The 26,385-nt window shown below is 44.3% G+C and overlaps 1 protein-coding gene across 4 annotated transcripts in view; it reads right to left on the reverse strand.

Annotated features, from left to right (window-relative positions):
* Positions 1–26,385, reverse strand: part of CCDC12 (coiled-coil domain containing 12) — an 82,333-nt gene that overhangs the window by 39,166 nt on the left and 16,782 nt on the right. The window contains exon 1 of one of the 4 annotated variants that reach the window (XM_074943456.1): positions 20,305–20,337. The exons of the other annotated variants lie outside the window; for them this stretch is intronic. Coding sequence (XP_074799557.1) covers positions 20,305–20,322 — 18 coding nt within the window. The 5' untranslated portion in view covers positions 20,323–20,337. Of the gene's footprint in view, positions 1–20,304; positions 20,338–26,385 lie in introns of those variants that run through there. 4 annotated transcript variants of the gene reach the window in all.

Consider the following 26,385-nt stretch of genomic DNA (forward strand, 5'->3'; position numbering starts at 1 on the left):
TACAGACTGAGGTTGCTGGCTTTTTCCCCCACAGATCAAAGCCAATTCCTCTGGGGTAATTTACCTATCAAATTCTTTTTTTCTTTGTGAATATGTGGATGTTTCTTTGTTAGGAAAGTCATCAGCAAAGATTGACATAAATTAGTTATTTTTTATTTTCTAATCAACAAGAAGCCATCATTTCTACTAAAGTTGGCTTTCTATGGAAAAGTTTCCTAGGAAATTGGGAAACATAATGCCTAACTTGAAAGTACTGGGACTACAGAAGAGTAGGCCAGTTAAAGCAGGTTTTGATTTCTAAATGAGTTAGAAAAGGTTCTTTGGTGAACAGTTGGCCAAACACATGAATTTCATCGCTCTCCAAAAGTTTAAAACTCTGCTGTATGATTTGGATTATTTGCAATGGGTGCAATTAACAAAGAAATGGAACGTCTTATCTCTGGTTCTATCCCAAACCCATACAGTAGTCTTTGCTAAAGAATCTATATCGGATGTGGCCAACCTGAACCTGAGAAGAAGCCAGAATTTATCAACGTACATTGCCAAAGAGCCACAGTAATACGTTAGCAGCCCCTGCATCAGCTCCCGCCCTGCTCCCAGCGTCTCCCACCCACCAGCAGCCCCGCCAATCAGTGCCTCCCCTTCCCTCCACATCAGCTGTTTCGTGGCGTGCAGGAGACTCTGGGGGAAAGGGCGAGGAGCGACGGCACGGCAGGCTCAGGGGAGGGGGCAGGGCCTGTGGCAGAGCCAGGGGTTGAGCAGTGAGCACCCCCTAGCACATTGGAAAGTTGGCACCTGTAGCTGCAGCCCGAGAGTTGGTGCCTAGACAAGGAGCTGCATATTAACTTCTGAAGAGCCACAGGTTGGCCACCCTTGATTTACACAGATTGCACGAAGACATATGCATAGGTGGATTTGGTTTGTTTTAATCCATGCTATCCTAGCAATATTTAGATTGCCATAATTTTCCTGTTCAATAAAGACCCAGTGTTTGCTTGAGCTGGCTGGCTTGATAGTACCATGTAAAATTTGGAACAACTAGTTCACCCTATTTAATGGGCCTGTAGAGTATCTGCACTCTCTCTCTTTTCTTATTCTATATGAATTCTAACATTCTTTGTATTCTTGCTAGAGCTTTCCCAGAAGATTTTGAAACAAGGAGGATATCCTTGACAAAATATTCAATTTGACTCTAGCTATTCTTCCTCACCAAGAAACTGTATTTCCCTCAGCATGCAACCTTTGTTCATTTGCTGAAGTAGCGGTTTGACATCTTCTTCTGCTATCGCTCAATGCAAGGATGACATCTGCCAAGGGGGTTCACTGGTGAGTATTTAAGTGGCTGAGGAGCCCAATTCGTCCCTGCAGATTTTCCCACAGAAGTGACAGATGTAATCTTGGAGGAGACAGAGTTGTTGGCTAGAGTGCTGTGCCCTTTCTTTACTCCTTTGTTGCTTCTCTGTCTCATGAGCACGTCTGTTCTCCTCAAAGTGAGCTGTGGCTTGGTGTATGGTGTGGCGCCACTGTGTTCTGTTCCGCACCAAGTCCTCCCAGTTTGTTGGGTTGATGTCTCCCTTTTTAAGATGTACTTTCAGTATGTCTTTGAAACGCTTCCGCTGCCCTCCGCGAGCCATTCTTCCCTGACTTAACTGAAAGAAGAGTACTTGCTTCGGAAGGAGAGTGTCAGGCATATGTACACAGTGGCCAGCCCAGCGGAGTTGCTATTTCATGACCTATGCTTCTATACTGTGCCTGTACACTTCTATACCTGTGCTTCTATACTATGTTGGCTGCAGAGAGAACCCTGATGTTACTGCGTCGGTCTTCCCAGCTGATCCTGAGAATCCTCCTGAGGAAGCACTGCTGGAACCACTCCAGCTGCTTGAGACGTTCTCGGAAGGTTACCCAGGTCTCTCACACACAGAGAAGGGTGGGGATGACAACTGCCTTGTAAACCAAGATCTTGGTACCTGTCTGTAGATTCCTAACATTGAAGACTCATTGGAATAGTCTTCCAAAGGATGTGCCCTTGTTGCCAAGAAGGCCAATGGCATTTTGGGATGTATACGTAGGGGCATTGCCAGCAGATCGAGGGACGTAATCATTCCCCTCTATTCGACATTGGTGAGGCCTCATCTGGAGTACTGTGTCCAGTTTTGGGCCCCACACTACAAGAAGGGTGTGGAAAAATTGGAAAACGTCCAGCAAAGGGCAACAAAAATGATTAGGAGTCTGGAACACATGACTTATGAGGGGAGGCTGAGGGAACTGGGATTGTTTAGTCTACGGAAGAGAAGAATGAGGGGGATTTGATAGCTGCTTTCAACTACCTGAAAGGGGGTTCCAAAGAGGATGGATCTAGACTGTTCTCAGTGGTAGATGATGACAGAACAAGGAGTAATGGTCTCAAGTTGCAGTGGGGGAGGTTTAGGTTGGATATTAGGAAAACCTTTTTCACTAGGAGGGTGGTGAAACACTGGAATGCGTTACCTAGGGAGGTGGTGGAATCTCCTTCCTTCGATATTTTTAAGGTCAGGCTTGACAAAGCCCTGGCTGGGATGATTTAGTTGGGGATTGGTCCTGCTTTGAGCAAGGGGTTGGACTAGATGACCTCCTGAGGTCCCTTCCAACCCTGATATTCTATGATTCTATGATGTACTGGCAAAGCAGATCCTGTATTCAATTTCTGTGTCAATGCTGGCTGTTTGGGAGAGATGGCTGCCAAGGTACAGAAAATGGTCTACATTTTCCAGAGGTTCTCCACTGATGGTGATTTATGGAGTACGAAGAGTAGTTTGTGCAGGTGAGGGCTGCTAGAGTACCTTGTTTTCCTGATGTTGAGAGAGACACCCAGGTTGTGATAGGCATCAGCAAAAAGATTTAGGGTGCTTTGCAGGTTGGCCTGTGTGTGTGTGCAAGAATGACAGTCATTTTCATACTGAAGTCAGTGATGCCAATTCTCGTGATCTTAGATTTTGTTTGCAGACGTTGAAGATTGAAGAGTTGACTATCCATACAATACTCAATCCCAATTGCATCAGGAAAGCAGTCACGAATGAGAATCAGGATCACGACAACGTAAATGGAGAAGAGTGCTGGAGCAATGACAAAGCCCTGCTTGATACCGGGGCGAATGCTGAATGATTCGGTCTCTGAGCCGTTGCACAAAATGGTGGCAGTCATCCCATCATGGAGTAGTCTGATAGCGGAAATGAATTTCTGTGGACAGGCAAACCTACACAGCACCTTTCATAGGGTATCACGGTTTATAGAGACAAAGGCCTTGGTTAGGTCAATGAATGCCATGAATAGTTCCGGGTGTTGCTCTCTGCACTACTCCTGAATCTGTCGTGACACAAAGATCATGTCAGTTGTGCCTCGGGATGACCTGAAGCCACGCTGTGATTCAGTGAGGAGTTCCTCGGCAAGGGGGAGGAGGCGGCTTAGTAGCATCCAGGCAAGAATCTTCCCTGCGATGGAGAGGAGAGCAATACCTCTATAGTTCCTGAACAAAGATTTGACATCTTACAGCTGTTTTAGGTTGTTTGAGATTAAATTCCAAAGTAGCTTATGGAATTTGTTGTCCATTTGTACCCAAATGTTTTCTGGAGGGACAACTTCTCTGTATCTGGAAAATTATGCATAGTGATGTATGACCCAGCTGACAGCAGCTTTATAGTATAATATATTCCTCGTGCTATACTCTATTATTCAAGCATGGGATTTCTCTCCACAGAGATTCCATGGCACAGTTTGATTCATTTAAGATTTTTACTTTATTTGACCTGCTGCTTTCTTTCACATACAGTGCCACTCCAATCCAGCACAACCTACTCTGTCATTCCTATATAACTTGTACCCTAGTATCACCCTGTCTCACTGATTATCCTCCTTCCACCAACTTTCCATGATGCCTATTATAGCAATATCCTCATTTAATGCCAGGCACTCTAGTTCACCCATCTTAGTATTTAGATTTCTAGCATTTGTATATAAACGCTTGTACAATTTCTCAATATTCAGTTGCTTGCCTTCATATGTTATATTTCAGTGAGACTCTTTTACATTTGACTATTCCTCACTACCTCCTACCTGTACTCTACTGACTTCTTTCCTATCTTTACTAGGATATAGAGTTTCCCCTTTAATAATTTCATCCCTAAGGGATGTCTCTACCCAAACTGTATTCTTCTCCACATGGGTCAGCTTTCCCACAGTGCTTAGTTCAAAAAATCCTCTACAACCTTTTTAATTTTAAATTCCAGAAATCTGGTTCCATTTTGGTTTTTGTGGAGCCCATCCTTTATTTATAGGCTCCTCCTTTCCCAAAAGGTTCCTCAGTTACTAATAAACGTAACACACTCCTCCCTACACCATCGTGTCATCCAAACATTGAGATCCTGCAGTTCTGCCAGTCTTCCTGACTCTCTGCGTGGAACGGGAAACATTTCAGAGACTGCTACCGTGGAGTTATGGGTTACAGAAGAGGTGGAAAGCCTCAGAACCTGTGCGTAAGCAGCTACAAGTTGCCCATCACTAGCATAAATACCTGTAAACTACATTCCCTTCCTTCTGATTATCTGCTTCTAATATGGCTGCACCAGACAGAACAAAAACAGAGGAGATCTGAAACCGGTGTCTTAAAATTTAGGTCTCTCTCTCCCAAGAGAAATTAATGCTGGTTCCTTCTTTGCAACAATGGCTGTTAAACAAGATTTCAGGTTTCATTAGCAGGATCATTCAAACCAAGTGCTAATTTTTCCAGTTCCCAGAGTCAGCCTGAAAAGCCAGGAAATGTTGAGCAGCACAGCCTCTCTGAAACCAAACTAGGTAAGAAATAGTCATGGCTTTACAGTGAAGTGTTCTTTTGTCACTGAGTCTTTTACAGAAGGGCCTTTGTTCAGTCTGTTTTCTCATAGCCCCATGGCTGCTTAATCAATAGATCAACGTGTGGATCATACTTCCTTTTGAGACTGCAAGGAGAAATCCTTGTATTTCCCTCAATTCCATTTCCAGTCACCCTGCAAATTATAAACTAGGGCTTTCAGTGTCGGTCTTGAACAGTTTAGCAATACATGCTAGCTGAGAAAAGCAGAGTTACCAGTTAGTAGTGGGTTACGGAGGTGCACTGGGAGAAGGTTATGTGTTTCTAAAAAATATAAACTCTGTCTTCCAACATGTAGCTGATTCATAGTGCTCCTAGTCAATTTCATACCGGAGCATGTCAAAAGGTTGGCCGCAAGAGGACTGCCTATTGAGTAATGCCTAGGAAGCTGAGCTTTGAAGATGCTTTATATTTATTTCCCACCCACCTCCCACCCCCACAGGACTGGAGCTTCAGGACTCTGTTGCATAGGAAAGCAAAATATTGGATCAGTGCAACAGAAAAGGGCCCTGAAAATGCCTGTAGCCCCATAGAATAATAGCCCACAAAGACAACAGCACAGAGAGGAAGGGTAAACAATCGCTCACAGCAGTGTGTGATGTAAATCAGTAGTTTGCCTCAGCTGTTTTCCCCCTCCGAGAAGGTAGGATGCACTGCATATTATGTCAGTAACCATCATCTTTGCCTGCGGACGGCAACCTCTTGGCACACCATGACTCTTTACACATACTCCCCAAAACAGAAAATCACTTCAGACACAGAGTATAAGCTGGGATCTACCTACGCAACAGCTTAGGTCAGAAGGTGAAACACCAGCAGATTCTTGCAGGAATTCTAAGAGTCTTTCACATTTCTGAAGGTGTTAGCTGCTGTCCTTTCAAACAAAGGCAATGTTTGTTTCTGAAATATTCTTCCTTCGGCCAGTTAAACCTGTAACCCATTGGGCTGTTGCTTGTGTACTAGCAGAAGCTACCTAATCAGCATTTCTAGTTAGCATTGCTAGAGTCTACTGCAGACTATGAGACTAGTAGGAGAGTTTTCCGTTGAGCTATTCCAACAGGGCTAAGATGCACAGTAAGACAGAACCTGTATGTAAATTGGAGAGCTTGCAGTGATGATTCTTTGTCTATCTGAAAAAAGAAAAAGGAGGACTTGTGGCACCTTAGAGACTAACAAATTTATTTGAGCATAAGCTTTCGTGAGCTACAGCTCACTTCATCGGATGCATTCAGTGGAAAATACAGTGGGGAGATTTATATACACAGAGAACATGAAACAATGGGTGTTACCATACACACTGTAAGGAAAGTGATCAGGTAAGGTGAGCCATTACTAGCAGGAGAGCGGCGGGGAGGGGTGGGGGGGGACCTTCTGTAGTGATAATCAAGGTGGGCCTATTTCCAGCAGTTGACAAGAACATCTGAGGAACAGCGGGGGCGGGGGGAGAAAATAAACATGGGGAAATAGTTTTATTTTGTGTAATGACCCATCCATTCCCAGTCTTTACATGTATTTGATCTGTGAGACTGATGGGTCATCCTTCAGGATAGGTTGTAGATCCTTGATGATGCGTTGGAGAGCTGAAGGTTTAGTTGGGGGCTGAAGGTGATGGCTAGTGGCTTTCTGTTATTTTCTTTGTTGGGCCTGTCCTGTAGTAGGTACACAGATCTTGGGAGACAGGCCAGTCCTTGCTTACAGACAGCCCCCCAACCTGAAGCAAATACTCACCAGCAACCACACACCACACAACAGAACCACTAACCCAGGAACCTATCCTTGCAACAAAGCCCGTTGCCAGCTGTGTCCACATATCTATTCAGGGGACACCATCATAGGGTCTAATCACATCAGCCACACTATCAGAGGCTCGTTCACCTGCACATCCACCAATGTGATATATGCCATCATGTGCCAGCAATGCCCCTCTGCCATGTACACTGGCCAAACTGGACAGTCCCTACGTAAAAGAGTAAATGGACACAAATCAGAAGTCAAGAATTATAACATTCAAAAACCAGTCGGAGAACACTTCAATCTCTCTGGTCACTAGATTAGAGACCTAAAAGTCGCAATTCTTCAACAAAAAAACTTCACAAACAGACTCCAACGAGAGACTGCTGAATTGGAATTAATTTGCAAACTGGATACAATTAACTTAGGCTTGAATAAAGACTGGGAGTGGATGGGTCATTACATTACATTGAGGTGCCACAAGTCCTCCTTTTCTTTTTGCGGATACAGACTAACACGGCTGCTACTCTGAAACTTGTCTGAGGTTCTCAAGCGCTGGAGTGGGTGGCAATAGCACCACTCTACAGGTAAGGAAACTAGGGCACAGAGAGCCCAAGGCCACGCAGCGAGTTGGCGTGAGAAGCAGAACACCTCTCTTCACTGCCAGCAGTGCTGTGCTGGAATCGCCAGACAGCACTATCCTGATCATTTACTGAGATGGGGAAAGAGGCCCTTCGTTGTGCCATTTTAGCCCAGCTTATGGTTCTGTTCTGTTTTTTGCAGCCACCTCTCTGTCCTTTCCAGCATACTCTAAGTTCTGCCAACCATCTGGGATTCCTATCTGAACATGTGCATTTTCTAACACAGCGATCATACAATTAATACAGTATAATTCATTGTAGCCCTGTTGTCAGCTACTTCCCCCCTCGGCCTTTCCTTCAGCTTCTTCCTTGGCAAGCTGCCTTCCACCATCATCTTCTCCAGATGGTCTCCACTTCTGCTTAGTGGTCATGTGCAATACCGTATCTTTCATTTCTCAAGCTCCAGGAGAGGAAACATTTCTCTTCACAATACTGCATTGCCCAGCTATTGGCTTCTATTTCCAGTAACAGCTCCACATTTCAAATGCTTCCGTCATCTTCCCTCCTTGGAGGTGGTCAATTTCCACAGGTCTGCAGAGCAATAAGTCAGTTCAAGGCACTAGCCAAATAAGCTTCAACTTTGTTTTCTTGTATTTAAACTGAAAGCAACAGGGGGAGCTGAAAACAACCCTTGTATTGTTCTGCCCTGCTCTTATTTCTAGCACATCCTCTTTCTGATATGCCCTGTGGTGAGACTCCAACAATGCTGGTTATCAGCAACAGTAAGTCACACCACTGGAGGTAGCTGTATAGCTAAGGCCTACAAAACTGCATGCTAGCTGCCTGCAAATGGAAGTCTTTCCCATATCTCAGTCTGCTGGGCATAGACAGCCCTTGGATGAACTGCCAGGATAAAAAAAATATATATATATATGCTGCTCATTTACAATCTGGTAGTTACTTAGGTCTCAAACATCGCAATCCTCATCCACTACTTTTGGCTTGAAGCCACCAGTATGAAAATGACTTCCGGGTGGATAAGGTATGGAGTTAATAAAGCAAAGAGGTTTAAGATAAAAAGGACTTTGTTTTACAAAAACGCTTAAGGGGACTTAGACTATTTCCTGATATAGACACAAAATCCCCCAGAAGGCTGACACTGAATTATTCAAAGAGGACTAGCATCCCGATGTTAAACAATGCCAGTGGCAAAGATTCACAAAGAACAAACTGGTAATAGCCCAACTTAACAGCATATATGTGGACACATAAGACTGCAGAATCTGGGCCCTGCAAGAACCTTTGATGCAAGTTAGGGTATAGTCAGTGTCCATGTGTTATCTTCTTATTCTCTTAGCAAGTGCCAGATGGTGATAAAGATACATTTGGCCGCAGTACAGTAAACAAATGCCAGATGGCGACACTGCAGAAAAATACATCTGGTGGGTGTAGCCAACTGTCAGCAAGAAACCACCCCCTACTTTTCTTCCAGCCATTGCTGTCCCAGCACTCACCATGTACACCCAAAGAGCTGCCTTTCCATCATCAGGATTATTGGTAGCATCTAAAGGACTTTGCTCAGATCACAAGGTCTGTACGCTCCATCACCGTATCAATGCCCCCAAATACCTGCAGCATTACTGGGGAAACCACCAGGTTATGTACGATAGCAGCTTCCTGAGCTCAAGCACGAACAGTAAGGGAGAGTACGCCCTGTTGGTCAGCAGGAGGGAATGTTGTCACAGAAGGCATTTCAACCTCCTGGTTTTCCCCTTTATACAGTTTAATATTACATCTGAGATCGTGCGCCATGCAACAGAGGTATCTTTCCTCTCAGCTGATCAGCAGACTGAGCTTGATCCTGTCAGATGCAGCAGTAAACTGTGGGTTTATCACCTCCCAGATGGATTACTGTAAGGTCCTAAAACTGGGGGATGGTGAAGGCTGCAAAGCACCTCCATTTTGTTCAGCGTGCAGCCATGCACCTTCCAACTAGAGCAGAGTAACAGGAGCACATCACCCCAGGGCTCAACATGTTTCTCTTGGGCCACTGTTCAGTACCAAGGTACTTCAGTGTCCTGGTCCCAATCTACAAAGGCCTCAGTGGAGCAGGCCTCGACTACCTGAGGATATTGTGCTTGTCATCATGAGTACAGACCAGCACGGTCATGAGAAATACAAAATGAATAGAGCTAAGGCAAGGCTATAAGGCTTTTTCAACAGCAGGACCTAATCAATTAACTATACAATCCTATCCCCTTAAGAACTAGAGAAGAGCCATCTCTTTGCATTTTCATTTATAGATAAATACAATAAAGCCAAGAGGAACTTAAGTCATCTAGCCTGACCACCTGTCGGTCACAGGACACAGAATTTCATCCAGACACCCCTGTATTAAGTCCAATAACTTGTGTCTGACTAAAGCAGATCTTCCAGAAAGACATCTAGTCTTGACATGAAGACATAAGGAAATGAAGAATCCACCACTTTTCTTTGTTCCAGTGGTTAATCACCCTCTCTGTTAAAAATTTGTGCCTAATTTTTAATCTGAATTTGTCTGGTTTAAACTTCCAGCCATCACTTCTTGATATGCCTTTCTCGGTTAGTTTAAAGAGCCCTTTAGTGCCCAGTACTTTCTCCCCACAAAGGTACTCATGCACTGCAGTCAAGTCACCTCTCAATCTTCCTTCTGATAAACGAAGCTGATACAGCTCTAAGTCTCTCACTGTGAAGCTTTTTCTCCAGTCTTCGAATCATTTTTGTCGTGCTGTTTTCTGCACCCTATCCAATTTTTCAACTTCCATTTTAAAAGGTGGCCACCAGAACCAGATGGAGTACTGCATTACTGATCTCACCAATGCCATACCCAGAGGAAAACTCACCTCTCTCCTCTTCCTCACTCCTCCCAGTTTATACATCAAAGGATCAAACTGGCCCTTTTTGCCAATGCAAGGTAATGTCGTCTACTATGTTCTTGTCTACTACAACCCCTAAATCCTTTGAGTCCCTGCTTTCCAGGATACATTCCAACATTCTGTAGGTATGGCCTGCATCCCTTTTTCCCAGATGTGTAACTTGTATTTGGCTGTATTAATTTTGTTTCAATGGCCCATTTTACCAAGCAATCCAGATTACTCTGTATGACTGCCCTGCCCTCTTCATTTACCACTCCACCGATCTCTGTGTCATCCAGAAAATTTTTTTAATATCAGCAGTGATTTTATATTTACTTCCATATCACTGCAACAATATTGAATGGTGTCAGACCTAATACTGACTGTTGCAGAACCCCACTAGAAACATCCCCATTCGATAACTCCCCATTGACAACTACTTTGAGATCTGTCAGTTAGCCAGTTTTTAATCCATTTAATGTGCGCTTTTTTGATATTGTATTGTGCTAATTTTCTAATGAGAACGTTGTAAAGTATTAAGTCAAATGCCTTACAAAAGTCTAAGACTGTTCTCTCTACAACAGTGGTGGGCAACCTGTGGCCCGTCAGGGTAATCTGCTGGCAGGCCGTGAAACAATTTGTTTACATTGACAGTCCGCAGACACAGCTGCCCGCAGCTCCCAGTGGCCGTGGTTCACCATTCCCGGTCAATGGGAGCTGGGGGAAGTGGTGTGGGCCGCAGGGACGTGCTGCCTGACACTTCCCACAAGCAGTGGAGCGGGGGGGGGGGGGGCGGGGACACAGAGCTATAGTACATGCGGATGCAGAAATTTTTTTTTTTTTAAACAAACGAAGGAAATTAAATGCTCCAAAACTTCGTTAATACGGAGTTACGGTTGCCCAGTGGTGCCTCGTGCTCTTCCCTAATGTGAAGCATGCCTAACTTCTAAGTCTCTAAAAATTAAGAGATAAAAAGTTAAAGGACAAGCCAGCTCCTCAGTGCAACCTTAACACTGCCCCCACCCAGCCCCCCTGAGTTGGGAATTGTTCAGCAAGGGTGGTGCAAATATTAAACAGTCAAGAAAAGTGGCAGGTTCTCCATTTCTTGTCATCTTCAAATCAAGACTGGATGCCTTATTGGAAGATGCTTTAGTCAATCACAAGTTATTAGGCTCAATACAGGAGGAACTAGATAAAATTCTCTGGTTTGTGTTATACAAGAGGTCAAACTACATGATCTAGTGGTCCCTTCTGGTATTAAATATATGAATCTATAGTAAGTAGCTATGAGGAAGGACTAAGAGAATGTCCCGTTGTTGGTATTCCACAGATTTGAATTTCAGCTCTTCTCTGCATGTGTTCCAGCTAAGTCCCCTGTGGTAGCTGAAGCTGTACTGAACAGTGGAGGGATTAGTTGTAACAGCTTGGCAGAGCTGTCTCCATGATATGAGAAGAGGGGCATGTGTACCTTGAGAGAGCAGGTATGCCTCATTTCAGGGCCGAATTTTGTAAGCCGTCTCACTAGAGGTGCATGAGGGGGTGTCTTCTTGCCATAGGAATTGTCAGCATTCTGGTGGCACAGATGACAGAGGTCTGTGGGGCACAGTGAGGGGTAAGTGAAGGCAACGTCTCGGACAAAATCCTCTGGCCAAGGTTGAAGATTTGGTAACAATTAGCAGGACTTGGGTGGTTTGTATGGAGTAGGCCAGAGTTTGAGTGCAGGCCAGGTGAAGGTAGCTCCTGTTTGCTACACTCCAAGTTTTGCCTTAGCAAAGAGAAAGTGTCACAGTTAGACCATGTCCTACAGTGCTTATATGCTCTGTTCCTGGAGTCTTCTGTAGCATCTGTGAGGGTAGAGTGCTAGTCTGTGTGTTATTGGCATGGTGGGGCTTCACTTAGAGAAGGTAGACGTAAGGTTGTATTGAAGGAGGTGGCCTGTACCCTAACTTTGTATTGCCTGGTTTTCAGGAACATAGTCACTCTCCACATTCGGGAAGGGCACGAGGCACCACTAGGTAACCTTAATTCTGTGTTAACACAAGTTTTGGGACATTTAATTCTCTTAGTACCACGAATGGAAAACACAAGAGCATCATTAAGTGCCATCCACTTTACAACATCATTGGGTAGCTGAGTTTCCATTACTGACCAGTAAATTTTTACACAAATTCCAAAGGATCAAGCAGTTTTAATTCCCTGACTGGGTAGTTAATATGAATAAAAGCAAGCAGTAAAAAAGCTTCATTTTAACATTTACAGAGGAGAGCCAGGAAAATATAAAAATTCATAAATACATATTCAGGTCTTAAAGATCCATTGATACTTTGTGACAAACCACTATTTAGAAACAATTTTCTTATAGCCACCCTATTTATTAGAGTATGAAAACGTGATTGTTTTTAAGAACCTCTGTGTTCCTGGTGCTTATTTCTTACTGAAGTCATAAACCCTGTTCAATCACAGTTGGTTGCTATGGAAATGATTAAATCACAGACAAAACATTGTGACTTCACATAAGGAACAATCAGAAGGAATGGAACAGGCTCTGAAAACTAAATATCCTGTTTTCACATTAATGCCTCTAAAACTCCTAAGCAAATAACTACAGGCACCAATTCTTACATGTCCTACCTAATCAGCATGAACACGCTTATCATTCACGTATAAAGAAATACATTTTTTCATCACAACCTTAAATTCTGAAATAGTGGGTTTGCTATTTTAAATATACTTGCATTATCCAAATGTCAGTGCCTGAGTATTTTCTTTCATCAACTACTGTTAAATGTGAAGTATCAGTGGATATATTTTGCAACTGACAGTACAGTTGCTATCACAACTGAAATTAATGGCACAGAAATTCCACAGAAACCAAAGCTATACACAGAGCTTAATAGTTTTATTTACTAGCTATAGCTGCAGAAACCAGGGTGCAGTCACATGAGCTTTCAATGAGACACAAGCCACTTTTGAGCAGAGGGAGATAAACAAAAATGAAGATTTAAAATCAGGGTTCTTTTATTGTTTTTAAATAGATTAGTGAACTTTCCACCAATGCTTCAGAAACATTACCCTTTACCATCCAAGAAAGTGTGGCATTATCTAGGCCAAACCAAAGTTATAAGGGGGTGGAATGTGTAAAAATAGCGCATTACAATGGTTCAACCTTAACTATGCAGAGGCTATAATCTCTCTGTAATAGTCCAAGACTTTGGTACAATGGGTTAGCCAAGAACCAATCCACAATTTTAATTCCAAACTTGCGCTGTCACCTTAAGTAAAGTCCTTAATGATCCCTTGATAGGTTATCGTTTTATTTTAAGTACTTAAAAATTTTTCAAAACGTTTTTCCAAATGCCAAGCCTCCAGATCCAGTCATTACGGAACAACTAGGGTTCCTGAGTGTGTGGGACACTACTCTAACACAGTTCCCTTTCCCAGCAAGTGATTTGTATAGATTTCACTTGTATTGATCAATGCTAGTGTACTATTCTGTGGCATTAGAAGCTGGCACTTCCTTCAAATGTGTTGAGAGGGGACTTCCATTAACAGAATCTCTTTTGCAGGTGTTTTTAGTATTCTCTTTTCTTATTACTGCAAGAAGTGTTCCCATGAGGTTTTTCCAACATCTTCGGGATCGTGATCCCATAATGAAACAGCCTTGTTTAGGTCGACCCAGAATGCTGCTGAGAAATGTGATGCACCCTTCACAGCAGGAGCCAGCAGGGAGCTTTGTCTTTGCTGTTAGGAAAGTGCTCTCACATGAACATGGACACAGCTGCCAGTTTGCAAGAGCATCAAAAAACAAATGTGTAGTATGTCAGAGGTAAACTAGTGTTTTCTTGCATCTGAGTCTGGATACTTTCCCTGAGGAAATCCCCTCTATCATGGCTTATGCCTTAAATGAAACAAGCACCCATAAGGGACTACCTAATGCTCTTGACATCTGCAGATAGCAGAAAACCATCCCACATCCCATGACACAACCTGGATGAATAGTAGAACCTGGCACGTACAATCATCTCACAATGATTTATGCAATTAAGAACATGCACCAGCTCTCTTAAAACGTAAATCAGTATCGGTTCCTGAAATACATTCATTCTAGCATAGCATATATTCTCTATAGGGTGCAGCCACTAAATAGAAACGGGTTCCCACATTTGAGTGGGCCTGACCTTCCATCCAATGGGGCAGTGGCGCATAGACACCATGGGAGGACAAAACTAAAGTAACTTGTTAAATAGACAGTGAAGACTTATCTTCGGAGTTTGACAAACTAATAGCTTGCAAGATGCATTCCTTCCAATATATGGTAACCAATTTACAGTACATCATGCTCTACAACAATCTCTGCATCGTTCAACAAAATTTATAAAACCAAGAAATAATCCTCAGTGCTGTATTTTAAAGAACTTGGAAACAATTTGCTTGCTGTGGTCCCAGATCACTACCACTCAGATTGCACACTTCCTTTCCATCACCCAGAACAGAAACTCTCCCTCACGCTTCACACTGAGCAAACAAGCAACAAGAAACTGTTAGTTGCCAAGAACCCCATGGCAAATTTTACTAAACCCAGGACTGTTTTTAAATGATCTTGGATGATGAGAACTGTTCTCTTTCCGAGGGTTGGGGGGAAGAATAGGTGGCTTGTTCAGTTTTTAGAAACATTTCAGCTAGACTGGTACCTTTGCTGTCTTAGGACAAAAACAAAAATAAAAGCCACACATAGCTGGTTTCACTTCTCCATCAGAAAAAAAACCAGGGAGGTTTGTTTTTACATGCAAGGACCTGTTAAAAGACAAACATTTTAGCTAGAACCAAGCAAAAACTTCTCTCGGCAGATGAACTTTCCCCTCCCCACCCCTATATTTACAAAACAGGTTAGTCTCAAACCATATGGGGAGAATTTCACAGCTTTGCACACACTAATTAAGCATTGCACTTGGGTGCAAGACAGATCTAATTCTGCATTTTTGCAGCTGATGATTAACCTATTTTCTGGAGGGTTTTTTTTTCCCTTCACAAATTAAACAAAAAAGCCTGTTGAAAGGCAGTGCCAGTCAGCCATGCAAGAACAGGAGCCTACTTCCCCAGCTACGCACACATGGGTTTTTCTTTGCCTTAACACACTCGTATGCATTCAACCTTGTTCTTTCAGGCAGAACATTTCTGGAGAAACCTGTTTGTTCACAAAAAGAGAGTTAAGATCTTCTCATCTGGTCATGATCTACACATGACTGTGAGCTCTGAAGCAATACAGGAACTAAACTTAAATCGAAAAGCCTACAGTAAGAATCATCTAGCAGTTATCTAGCTAAATGGATCTCAGATCACTTTACCAATTGAATGCTTAGGCTTTGTCTACACTAGCACTTTTGTAGGACAAGGGCTCTAAAAAAAAAAAAAAGAAAAAAAACCACATCCCTGGCTGATGTAAATTTCACCAACAGAAGTGCTGGTGTGGACAGTGCTATGCGGACAGGAGAACTCTCTCCTACAGGCAAAGAGCAGCTACACAGGAGACCTTCCAGCGACACAGCTGTAGCTGTACAGCTGTGCCACTGTATGGTCTGCAGTGTAGACATAGCTTTAGCGAAGGGGATAGGAAATAGCGAAATATTGTCATATAAATCATCATCCCATCATACAAATCAATGGGAGAAACTCATCTTGGGCCCAGAGGTCTGCAACCATAACTCATCTTTGTACTTGGGGATCTGTTCATCTAGCACTCCTATGACAGTAGTAATAGGATTGCTCAGTGTCCCGTATGTGAAATAGGGATAGTACATATCTACCTAACAGAAATGTTTGGATATTAAATGAGCACCATGCCTGAAAAGCAAGTCAAGTGTTTGGATGGAAGGCCTGACATTTATCCAATGTGTTTAGAAAGATTAAATCGTTTTAGTAACTGGATGTTACTGAAGAACAATGTTTTAATTATACAGCCTCTCTGTACATCTCTTGAGCGTTAAGTGACTTGCCCAAAGCCACTGTGCAAGTCAGCAATAGGGTAGGAAATACAGCTGTTTGGAAAATGCAAATCCCCGTCCCAGCAGAAAATTTCTACTTTTCAGGAAAAAATGAAAAACCAAAATAGTTAAATTCAGAAATACCGCCGCAGTGCCTCATGATCCCATTCTCCTTTATAGGACAGTGCGCCGTGGGAGCGGAAGCCTAGCTAACTAACTAAGGAGAATGGGGAAATGAGGGAACTGAACACCACCTCCCATGAGGCCAATCTAAATCAAAAATATTTAGAATTTTGGTTGAAAACTTCACTTTGCAGTTTTTCAGTGGAAAAAATAAATCAAAACACTTTCACAGAAACCAGATGCTTTTTATGAAACATTTCATTGCGTCAAAAGCCCAACCTTCTGTCAAAAAAATAGTATAGATGGAAAATCTTCGGTCAACCCCAGCAGCGAATAAAACTTGAGGTGAGCATAGTGTAACGGGGAGGGCAAAGGAGTCCGGAGACCTGGGTTCTATTCCTCGCTCTGTGACTTCGGACAAGTTGCTTTCTGTGCTGCAGTTTACACATCTATAAAACAGAGGGATAATACTTACTCACCTTTGCAAAGTGCTTTGAGATTTACTGATGAAAGCTGCTACATAACCGCAATGCAACAGTATTAAATGAAAGGAGCTATATATAAAAATATAAAATTGCACAATTTGGGCTGAAGAGAAGTTCAAAGTTCAGAGTTACAAAGCTACTTATTTGTAAAAAAAAACCTGCCCAAAATGAGAACTCTCCTAAATTTGGATGTGATTCTCTAAAGAGCTTAACATCCTTAACAGATGATCAAATAAATATTCAAATATCACATGATAGCATTACTTTGCCAGCTACATTTCAGTAGTGACCTGGTGGCAACAGCACACAAGTTTAAGGACAAAAATGAATAGTGCATTGAACAAATGCAGCATTAGGGAGGCAGAGTATAATTATACAACACAGAATTTGGCTCACATACTGAAATTAGCACTCCTTGTCTTGCAAAGAGAGAGTCATGGGATCTGCAAAGACCACAAGAGGTCTGCAAGAACATTAGGCTTTTCATCTCATCAGAAAGACCAGCCCCCAGGAACACAGCACTCCCTGACATGCTGGGGCACAGCTATGATACTTCTAGGGGAAGTGGGTCCTCTGCGAATCCCCAACACCATTGCTTACAGCATTTGGGTTTTTTCTAGGTCTCCTAATCAAGTACAGATCAATGCTACCTTATCTTATGAAGCTGGATGAGATCACACTGTGAAGGGCTCTGACTGCAGAAACCAAGGTTTGGGTGAAGGCTCTGCAGTTTTGACCTTACTAAGCATATTTCCTCAGAACAGGGGACAATTTCCACATGTTGTAAGTCTTGAGGAGGGAAGGTGTGAACGTAGCTTTGTTCTGAATGGAGATGAAATAGTGCATGTTCCATTTGAAAAGAAATACTTAGGTAATAAGACAGGGCTAATCCAGAAAAAAATCTTTAGTCAAAACTCATGGACCAGCCAGAGAAATAGAGTTACAATAGGAAGGAATGTAGAAAGGATTTATAGCTGTATTTTTATAAATGTTAAAGCAAATGGGAAAGGAATCTAACTGTGAATTTTAGGGGAAAGAACTGGTAAACAGTATGTGTGTATTCTCAAAAGGAAGTGGCAGTAGATTTGACTGATATTTCTCTATAACGCATCCACTGCGATTGTTATGCAGATTTAAAAGAAGCTTTTAAAAAAAGACTTATTTTACAGTATCTGACATATTAACCAAGAATCCAGCTTCCATCACTAGTTATTTTAAATTCTGGAACATTTAAGTTTTGCATAAGAGAACAATTATGCCATCCACTTACTGCTGTCTTTTGGAGAGGCCAGAACATCTGGTTAAAGATTCAATTACTTTTGTGCAAATCTTGTTAGTTGGTAGCTAGGCACAGAATTGCCTGATTCAGAAGGAGAACATTTCCTCTGTTGTACATGGCAGAGGGGCATTGCTGGTTCAGGAAGCAATCCCTGCAACAAACCACGTTGCCAACTCTGTCCGCATATCTATTCAAGGAACACCATCATAGGACCTAACCACATCAGCCACACCATCAGAGGCTAGTTCACCTGCACATCTACCAATGTGATATATGCCATCATGTGCCAGCAATGCCCCTCTGCCATGTACATTGGACAAACGAGACAGTCTCTACACAAAAGAATAAATGGACACAAATCAGACATCAAGAACTGTAACATTCAAAAACCAGTAGGAAAGCACTTCAATCTCCCTGGACACTCAATAACAGACTTAAAAGTGGTCACTCTTCAACAAAAAAACTTCAAAAACAGACTTCAAAGAGAAACTGCAAAACTGGAATTAATTTGCAAACTTAACACCATCAAATTAGGCCTGAATAAAGAATGGGAGTGGCTGGGTCACTACAAAAAATTATTTTCCCTCTGTTGATACTCACACCTTCTTATCAACTGTTGGAAATGGGGCCACATCCACCCTAATTGAATTGGTCTCGTTAGCACTGACCCCCCACTCGGTAAGACAACTCCCATCTTCTCATGTGCCGTGTATTTATATCCGCCTACTGTATTTTCCACTCCATGCATCTGACAAAGTGGGTTCTAGCCCACAAAAGCTTGTGCCCAAATAAATTTGTTAGTCTCTGAGGTGCCACAAGGACTCCTCGTTGTTTTTGCTGATACAGACTAACACAGCTGCCACTTGGAAACCTCTCTCCAAGTAGTGCAGCCATCACTACTGGAGTGTGGTCTAGTGCAGTGGTTCTCAACCAGGGGTCATACGCCTGGGGGTACACAGAGGTCTTCCAGGGGGTACATCAACTCATCGAATATTTGCCTAGTTTTACTACTGGCTACATAAAAAGTACTAGCGAAGTCAGCACAAACTAAATTTTCATACAGTGACTTGTTTATACTGCTCTGTATACTATACACTGAACTGTAAGTACAATATTTATATTCCAATTGATTTATTTTATAAGTATATGGTAAAAATGAGAAAGTAAACAAATTTTCATTAATCGTGTGCTGGGACACATTTTGCTTACAAAATCAGACATAAAAATACAATAGTTTTTAAGTAATGTGAAATTTGGGAGTAGGCAAGACGGACAAGACTCCTGAAAGGGGCACAGAGAGTCACTGGTCTAGCGGTTACTCTAAGGGACTTGGAGTTAGGAGTCCTAGGTTCTACCTCCAATTCTGCCACTGATATAGCGTGACCTTAGAGAGACCAAAGAACTTGCCTATGCCTCAGTTTACCAGTCTATAAATGGGACTGCTACTTACTTACATCACAGGGAAGTCGTGAAATTTAATATTTACAAAGCACTTTGAAAGCCTTAGGTCAAAGGCGCTACAGATATGCAAAATATGATTTACTTAGAATAGACCTGTTTACTTTTTATGTTAGCTCTTTTGCCAGGTTGCGTTTGTTTGTGTATGAACTCTTGGAATATGGACATTTGTTTAACTGTCAAATAAATGCTTTGGCAGACATGCCCAGTCTTGAAAGGATTAACTACTATAAACACTCCGCCTGCAAATGACACTATCTAAATTGACTAGTGAGATAGAATAGCTAAGTAACATTTCTTCATGGATTAGATGACTAACAATTTTTCATTGCGAATTGTCTTGTACATTGCTGGGGAAATAATTTTGTCTGCAGGTTTCCACATCCAAACACTTGAGCTTTGCAGTGATAGCATATTATTTTCTTGATAAGCCCTAAATAGAAAGAGCCTTGGCTAGCCCTGAAGTGTACATTTTTGTCTCCATGTAATGTAACTTTACTATGCTGTGTTGTTACCACAGCAACTATGTTCTCAGCCACTTTGTTCTCTGCTTTCAAGAACACAAGCTGCTGCTACACTCTTTCTTCTAAAATAAAACTAAGGGAAAAAACACATTTGAAGAAGGCATGCTGCCCAGTCACCATGCTATGCATCTCTCTTCAATGTGGAGAGATCCCCTGGTTAGAGCTTAGGTTGGTTTAGTTAGAGTTTTCAACTACTGCAGATTTCCTGTCTGTTTAGAACTGCAGTGAAAGTGCGATGTAGCAAATAAAGTGGCTGGAGAAAGAGAACTCAGCTGGGAACCTGCCACAGCACATGGACAGCTCCTAGTTCCCTTTGCCGGTTGATATTTTCTAGACAAAAACAAGCTAGCATCATGTTCCTACCATGCGTGCTCTTTGCATTCTTCCGTTACTTGCACTCAGTGCTGTGAATTTTGGTTCTACTCAGGTCGTAACACCACGCCCATCGCCATGGTATGAGTAGCGGTTAAAGAGCATACACGTTCCTGCTACTCTCTCCCCACCTTGATATCACCACCTCTGTCTGTGATACCGGTGGCAGCTGCTTTTGGACTGGAGCTGGGAGACTTCCCCTCCCAGCAAACCAGCTCCTTCTCCCCTGAACAGGTTCAGAGCATGGGATTTATTTACTGTACACAATGTGGAAAAAGTCCCACTCTAGTATTCAGCTGGCTCTGTAACTGCAGTTTAACACTGCTCCCAGAGGGTTGGATGGGAGCAATGCTGGTGCCCAAATAAGAAAAACACTACATTTGGAATATCCCCGCACAAGAAGTGTCTGTCTATAATACACTATCCTGTTGTGTCAGTAATACATAGCACTTACACAGCATTTTCCATACTATACCCTCAATAACTATGAAAAAAGCATTCTCATCTCCATTTTACAGGTGGGGAAACTGGAGCTGGGCAGTTTGCTTTAAGGCCATGCAGCAAGCCAGAGCTGGAATTTGAACCCACAAATTCCCAGCTCACATGCATAGTTCACTAGATCATGTCTCTTAAGACTTATAATATTATGCTTATATATGCACATTTTATATACTCTCACTCACACTAACTCAGAAACTGAATCAGATGCTGGAGATGGAAGGGATCTAATAAGTTATGTAGTCCTTTGCGCTGCCAGTGCAGAATTGTTCCCTTTTGCACTATTTGCTACTGTCACGGTACGTTTAAAACTAGACTGGATGAATAATGGGGCTTCCACCATTCTCTTGGAAGAGTATTCCACAGCCAGTGGAGATGTGATTAGATACCAAAGCAATGAGTCTCTAATACTTAAAATAGTGCATTGTATGGAAAAAATTTTCCCCGATATTAAGCCCCCCTTTCCCCTAGTTGTCTGTACCCCGTCACCTTACTTCCTTAAATGCAACTCTAGTATGTGGTCACTGAGTACATCCTCTGTGCATGTGGAAGAGGACCATGAAAGTGACACATTACTGGAGCGGAATCCTTAGTCTGTGCCCTTTGACAGAGAATCCCAAAAGGGCTGGGGCCAAACAGCCTTATTTCCCGACCTTTTCTTAGAGGCTTTGACAGTTGTTTCATCTCATACAGCAACTATGAAATTCCCAGATAAACTCCGAGTGGTTTGGGGCTAATAAGACAAGATTTATTTAATAAGAGAAAATCTTATTAGAAGGAAGGTCGGTCTGGTGGCTAAGGCACTGATTGGGACTCAGAAGGTCCAAGTTTTATTGCCAGCTCTGCCATAGACTTCTTGTGTGACTTTCCTCTGTGCCTCAAGTCCCCCGCTATACAACAGGGTAATGCCTCACAGAGGAGTTGCAAGAATAAATCCATTCGTGCCCATGATGCACAAAGGAACGACAGCAATGGTAGATAAAACAAAAGAACCAGTACACACACCTCATTTTAACTGCTGCAAAAGCTGATCTAGACAGGTACCATTTGTGTTAGTCAGTGATGAGCTGCCAAAATCTTAACAACCGGTTCCCTATAAAAAGTTCTGATTTAAGGGATGTGCCCCAGTATGTATTTTTTGTACCAACAGGGTTACCATATGTCCGTATTTTCCCAGGAGGAATTTTTAAAATTTAAAAATTTAAAAATTCCTCCTGGACGGCGATTTAAAAACCAAAAAGCCTGACCTGTCCGGGAAAATACGGGTGTGTGTTAACCCTGCCTAAAGTTCTTTTTTAAAAAAAATGGGCCTGAACTAGAAATGGGCTCCGTTTCACATGTGTGGGTCCCCGCCACTCCCTGGGGGAGTGCTAGGGTGACCAGATGTCCTGATTTTATAGGTACAGTCCCGATTTTGGGGTCTTTTTCTTATATAGGCTCCTATTACCCCACACCCCCATCCTGATTTTTCACACTTGCTGTCTGGTCACCCTAGGGTGTGCACATGTGTGGGTCCCAGGTGCTCCCTGCCCCCCTCATTGAAGCAGGTGTGCAGGGTTACTGCCCTGGGAACTGCAGGGCACCAGTGGACGTGGGGCCAGCTGCAGACAGGGGCTGGCTGCGGGCAGGGCAAGCTGGAGGCAGGGGGGTGCGGGGCTGGCTGGAGACAGGGGCTGGCTGCGGGCAGGGCAGGGGGGGTGCGGGGCTGGCTGGAGACAGGGGCTGGCTGCGGGCAGGAGGTGTGGGGGTGGCTGGAGGCAGGGCAGGGGGTGCGGGGGTGGCTGGCTGGAGGCAGGGCAGGGGGTGCGGGGGTGGCTGGCTGGAGGCAGGGCAGGGGGTGCGGGGGTGGCTGGCTGGAGGCAGGGGCTGGCTGCAGGCAGGGCAGGGGGTGTGGCAGGGGCTGGCTCCGGGCAGGAGGTGCGGGGCTGGCTGCAGGCAAGTGGTGCGGGGGTGGCTGGAGACGGGGGCTGGCTGCAGGCAAGTGGTGCGGGGGTGGCTGGAGGCAGGGCAGGGGGTGCGGCAGGGGCTGGCTGCAGGCAGGGCAGGGGGTGCGGGGCTGGCTGGAGACAGGGGCTGACTGCAGGCAGGGCAGGGGGTGTGGCAGGGGCTGGCTCCGGGCAGGAGGTGTGGGGGTGGTTGGAGGCAGGGCAGGGGGTGGCTGGAGACGGGGGCTGGCTGCAGGCAAGTGGTGCGGGGCTGGCTGCAGGCAGGGCAGGGGGTGCGGCTGCAGGCAGGGCAGGGGGTGCGGGGGTGGCTGGAGGCAGGGGCTGGCTGCGGGCAGGGTGGTGGGTGCTCACGGGGAGAGCAGCAGGATGCAGCCCAGGCCCAGCAGAGCAGCTGGGGACCCACCAGGCAGCAGCGGGAGCCTCAGGGCCAGGGGAGCAGCAGCAGCACCAGGGCTCGTGCCCAGGGCCAGGCGACAGCCCACGTGGCTCCCGCAGTGCAGCGCCCCCGGTGGCCAGAGGAGGAATTACATCACTTCCCAGCCGGAGCCCATCAAAGCCTCAGCGCCCCCTGCAGGGGAGCAGGTCAACAGGGAGGCAGTGACCATGGGAGGCAGTGACCATGAGTTGGTTGAGTTCAGGATCCTGACGCAGGGAAGAAAGGTAAGCAGCAGGATACGGACCCTGGACTTCAGGAAAGCAGACTTCGACTCCCTCAGGGAACGGATGGCCAGGATCCCCTGGGGGACTAACATGAAGGGGAAGGGAGTCCAGGAGAGCTGGCTGTATTTCAAGGAATCCCTGTTGAGGTTACAGGGACAAACCATCCCGATGAGTCGAAAGAATAGTAAACATGGCAAGCGACCAGCTTGGCTTAATGGTGAAATCCTAGCGGATCTTAAACATAAAAAAGAAGCTTACAAGAAGTGGAAGGTTGGACATATGACCAGGGAAGAGTATAAAAATATTGCTCGGGCATGTAGGAAAGATATAAGGAGGGCCAAATCGCACCTGGAGCTGCAGCTAGCAAGAGATGTCAAGAGTAACAAGAAGGGTTTCTTCAGGTATGTTGGCAACAAGAAGAAAGCCAAGGAAAGTGTGGGCCCCTTACTGAATGAGGGAGGCAACCTAGTGACAGAGGATGTGGAAAAAGCTAATGTACTCAATGCTTTTTTTGCCTCTGTTTTCACTAACAAGGTCAGCTCCCAGACTGCTGCGCTGGGCATCACAGAATGGGGAAGAGATGGCCAGCCCTCTGTGGAGATAGAGGTGGTTAGGGACTATTTAGAAAAGCTGGACGTGCACAAGTCCATGGGGCCGGACGAGTTACATCCGAGAGTGCTGAAGGAATTGGCGGCTGTGATTGCAGAGCCCTTGGCCATTATCTTTGAAAACTCGTGGCGAACGGGGGAAGTCCCGGATGACTGGAAAAAGGCTAATGTAGTGCCAATCTTTAAAAAAGGGAAGAAGGAGGATCCTGGGAACTACAGGCCGGTCAGCCTCACCTCAGTCCCTGGAAAAATCATGGAGCAGGTCCTCAAAGAATCAATCCTGAAGCACTTACATGAGAGGAAAGTGATCAGGAACAGTCAGCATGGATTCACCAAGGGAAGGTCATGCCTGACTAATCTAATCGCCTTTTATGATGAGATTACTGGTTCTGTGGATGAAGGGAAAGCAGTGGATGTATTGTTTCTTGACTTTAGCAAAGCTTTTGACACGGTCTCCCACAGTATTCTTGTCAGCAAGTTAAGGAAGTATGGGCTAGATGAATGTACTGTAAGGTGGGTAGAAAGCTGGCTAGATTGTCGGGCTCAACGGGTAGTGATCAATGGCTCCATGTCTAGTTGGCAGCCGGTGTCAAGTGGAGTGCCCCAGGGGTCGGTCCTGGGGCCGGTTTTGTTCAATATCTTCATAAATGATCTGGAGGATGGTGTGGATTGCACTCTCAGCAAATTTGCAGATGATACTAAACTGGGAGGAGTGGTAGATACGCTGGAGGGGAGGGATAGGATACAGAAGGACCTAGACAAATTGGAGGATTGGGCCAAAAGAAATCTGATGAGGTTCAATAAGGATAAGTGCAGGGTCCTGCACTTAGGATGGAAGAATCCAATGCACCGCTACAGACTAGGGACCGAATGGCTAGGCAGCAGTTCTGCGGAAAAGGACTTGGGGTGACAGTGGACGAGAAGCTGGATATGAGTCAACAGTGTGCCCTTGTTGCCAAGAAGGCCAATGGCATTTTGGGATGTATAAGTAGGGGCATAGCGAGCAGATCGAGGGATGTAATCGTTCCCCTCTATTCGACACTGGTGAGGCCTCATCTGGAGTACTGTGTCCAGTTTTGGGCCCCACACTACAAGAAGGATGTGGATAAATTGGAGAGAGTCCAGCGAAGGGCAACAAAAATGATTAGGGGTCTAGAGCACATGACTTATGAAGAGAGGCTGAGGGAGCTGGGATTGTTTAGTCTGCAGAAGAGAAGAATGAGGGGGGATTTGATAGCTGCTTTCAACTACCTGAAAGGGGGTTCCAAAGAGGATGGCTCTAGACTGTTCTCAATGGTAGCAGATGACAGAACGAGGAGTAATGGTCTCAAGTTGCAATGGGGGAGGTTTAGATTGGATATTAGGAAAAACTTTTTCACTAAGAGGGTGGTGAAACACTGGAATGCGTTACCTAGGGAGGTGGTAGAATCTCCTTCCTTAGAGGTTTTTAAGGTCAGGCTTGACAAAGCCCTGGCTGGGATGATTTAACTGGGAATTGGTCCTGCTTCGAGCAGGGGGTTGGACTAGATGACCTTCTGGGGTCCCTTCCAACCCTGATATTCTATGATTCTATGAAACTGTTCTAAAACTGCTTAAAATTTAACAACCAGTTCGTGCGAACCGGCTCCAGCTCACCACTGGTTACAGTGAATAAACAAAATCTTATACTTCTGGACAATGGGACCTCCTATTCCATCCCGTTTGTCCCTTCTGCTATGACCCTTTACAAAGCGGTACGTCTCAGACCCAGCCTGTCACGTCAGGCATCTCATGTCATGCTCATTGAGTCTCTCTATGGTCACTCCATTGCACCTCTTCATTATATTGCTTTGCCCGCCCACGACATCCCTCATATCGCTCTATCCAAGGAGGGTAATTCTTCTATGGAACACCCACTGTAAGATTCCTAAATCCATTCAGATGGTATTCACCGCTTAGGATAATCAGTTTTGGTTCCCAATTTTCAGTACCACTTTCAAACTGAAGGAGGCTTTTGGAAGTACACACACACACACACACACACACACCTTCCAGCCACTGAATATCTGTGTTTCATATTATTTTTCTATGGCTGTAAATACATCACCTTTGAAACATTCATGCTGTGTGCGAGACATTTCGAATAGCAGAATGATGTGCGTTGGCTATATTTAGGGAACTAAGATTTTAAAGAAAACAAATGTCAAGCCCCATTAAAAAGAGGTAGTGGGTTGTTAAATGGAACCCGACCAAATCTGAAGGCAAACACATTTTCAAGTTTCAAAGAAGGTGTTAGAAAAAGAGAGTCAAACAAGTGTGTGGGCGGGAGGGGCTCAGATCAAGTTCTAGCCACATTATTTTCCAACAGACAGCAAGCTATT

The sequence above is a fragment of the Natator depressus genome, chromosome 2 (genome assembly GCF_965152275.1).
Source record: "Natator depressus isolate rNatDep1 chromosome 2, rNatDep2.hap1, whole genome shotgun sequence".
Lineage (NCBI taxonomy): Eukaryota > Metazoa > Chordata > Testudines > Cheloniidae > Natator > Natator depressus.